Source organism: Tachyglossus aculeatus, unplaced genomic scaffold (assembly GCF_015852505.1).
Source record: "Tachyglossus aculeatus isolate mTacAcu1 unplaced genomic scaffold, mTacAcu1.pri scaffold_182_arrow_ctg1, whole genome shotgun sequence".
NCBI classification, from domain to species: domain Eukaryota; kingdom Metazoa; phylum Chordata; class Mammalia; order Monotremata; family Tachyglossidae; genus Tachyglossus; species Tachyglossus aculeatus.
Window position 1 is genome coordinate 256,077 of NW_024044902.1, and position 2,011 is coordinate 258,087.

Below are 2,011 nucleotides of genomic sequence, written 5' to 3' on the forward strand. Positions count from 1 at the left end.
ACTTTCTCATCATTCCTTTGCAGAACTTATATTATTGGCTAAATTCACCACTTTCCCACTCTCCTGAACTTGCTTCTACCCAAGGAGAACTTAGACACCATACATTCCACAGTCACCTCTTTGATCCAGGACCAAACAAGTTACCCAATATCGTGCTGACAAATGCTTGTAGGCAAGACCTGGACTCTGAAAACGTTGCTACTGATTTTTTTCCTGAAAGAGAAGACGAATTTTGGCCCCAGATATTTCTGTACTTGCACTGTTAAAAGAAAACCCACACGAATGAAGGCAGACAATCAGTCACATGTGACTGAATTCATTCTTTTGAGTTTCTCCAATTTTAATGAATTTCAGGTCTACCTGTTTATGATTTCACTTGTGATATACCAAATAGCCTTGATGGGAAACTCCCTCTTAGTGCTGGTCTCCTCGGTTGATCCTGCCCTTCAAACTTCCATGTACTATTTGCTCAGGAGTCTGTCCCTAATGGGTATAGGCTGCACTACTGCCACCATCCCCAAAATGCTAAACAATTTCCTGTCCAAGAATCAAAATATTTCCTTTGGTGGCTGTGCAGCCCAGATGTATTTCTCCTGCTTTTTTGGAGCCTCGGAATGTTGGATTCTGACAACGATGGCTTACGATAGACATGCAGTCATCTGTGACCCACTCCGTTACTCTCTCATTATGAACCGGGAGCTCTGTCTACAGCTGGCCCTGGCTTCCTGGCTATCAGGGATTCCCGTGGCAACAGTACTGACTACAATGATGTTTACATTGCCCTTCTGTGGGCCTAATGTAATTAACCACTTTTTCTGTGATAGCTCTGCTCTCTTAGAGCTGGTGTGCACAGACACTTTCGCGTTTGAGGTGTATGGTTTAATTGGAACTGTTATCGTTCTGATGCTCCCCTTTCGATTGATCATTGTATCTTACATCCACATCCTCGTCACCATCCTGAAGATGTGCTCTGCCAAGGGCCGTTGCAAAGCCTTCTCCACCTGCTCAACCCACCTCATTGTGGTCTCACTGTTCTTTGGGACTGCAAGTTGGACCTATTTCCGTGTCAAATCCTCCTACACTCCTGAGAGTAAGAAGCTGCTTTCTCTCTCCTATACATTCTTCACTCCCATGCTAAATCCCCTGATCTACAGTCTGAAAAATCAAGAGGTGAAAGGTGCCCTGAAGAGAATTCTGTTAAAAAAAGATATTTTCCCAGGATCTGGGAAGCTCTGATTTTGGAAGATGACATTTTTGCTAAGATATGAAAAAGTCAGTGGCTTTGCTTACTCACCGTGATCTATTGTATTACCACCTTTATTATTTTCTAATTGCTTGAAAGACCATGGACGAGTAAATCAGTTCTCAGAGTTAAGATGGCCAACACCTGTACAAGCTCAGAAGGTAGAAGGTTAGCAAGAGATGAAATGCTGAGACCAGGACACCTGTAAAATTGGGCATTTTCTAAATCAATTAATGGCATTTATTGAGGGCTTAAGATACAGAACATGTGGGCAAAACTTTGTAGCATTTAAAAATTAATGAAATATCTCAATACTCTATTGATTCATTTAAAAAAGTATGGAGAAAGGGTCAGAAAAGTATGCTTTAGGAGTTCCTGGGATCTGAAGATTGGGTTGACTATTCATCCATCAGACAAATTCCTCTGCTCTTAATCCACTGCTGCTACTAGCACCCCTAACCTCATTTACATTTAAACAGATGATAGCATGTCTTAAAATCCAATTACCAGGCCTGAGTTTTGAAGCAAAGCCACTAGTGAAGTGACATCTAATACTTTTCAGCACTCAACAAAGCTCACAGCAGGTACTTGTCTCGTTCCAAAAGGGAAAAAAAGAACTCAATCCCTTTGAATAGAAACTACTAGATATCAACTGTTTATTCAGTTCCTTCTATCATTCAGTTTTTAAATGGCATTTGTTAGAGTTTATTATGAGCTTGTCACTGTACTAAGCACTGAGGCACATACAAGCTATTCAAATTGGCCACA

The 2,011-nt window shown here is 41.2% G+C and overlaps 1 protein-coding gene across 1 annotated transcript; it reads left to right on the forward strand.

The window, feature by feature from the left end:
• Window positions 1–282: 282 nt before the first annotated feature.
• LOC119923386 (olfactory receptor 10A7-like) lies at window positions 283–1,185 on the forward strand (the record flags this gene model as incomplete). Its single annotated transcript, XM_038742801.1, has 1 exon — window positions 283–1,185. A coding segment is annotated over exon 1 (903 nt), but the record flags the coding sequence as incomplete, so codon positions are not given.
• Between the last annotated feature and the right edge of the window lie 826 nt (window positions 1,186–2,011).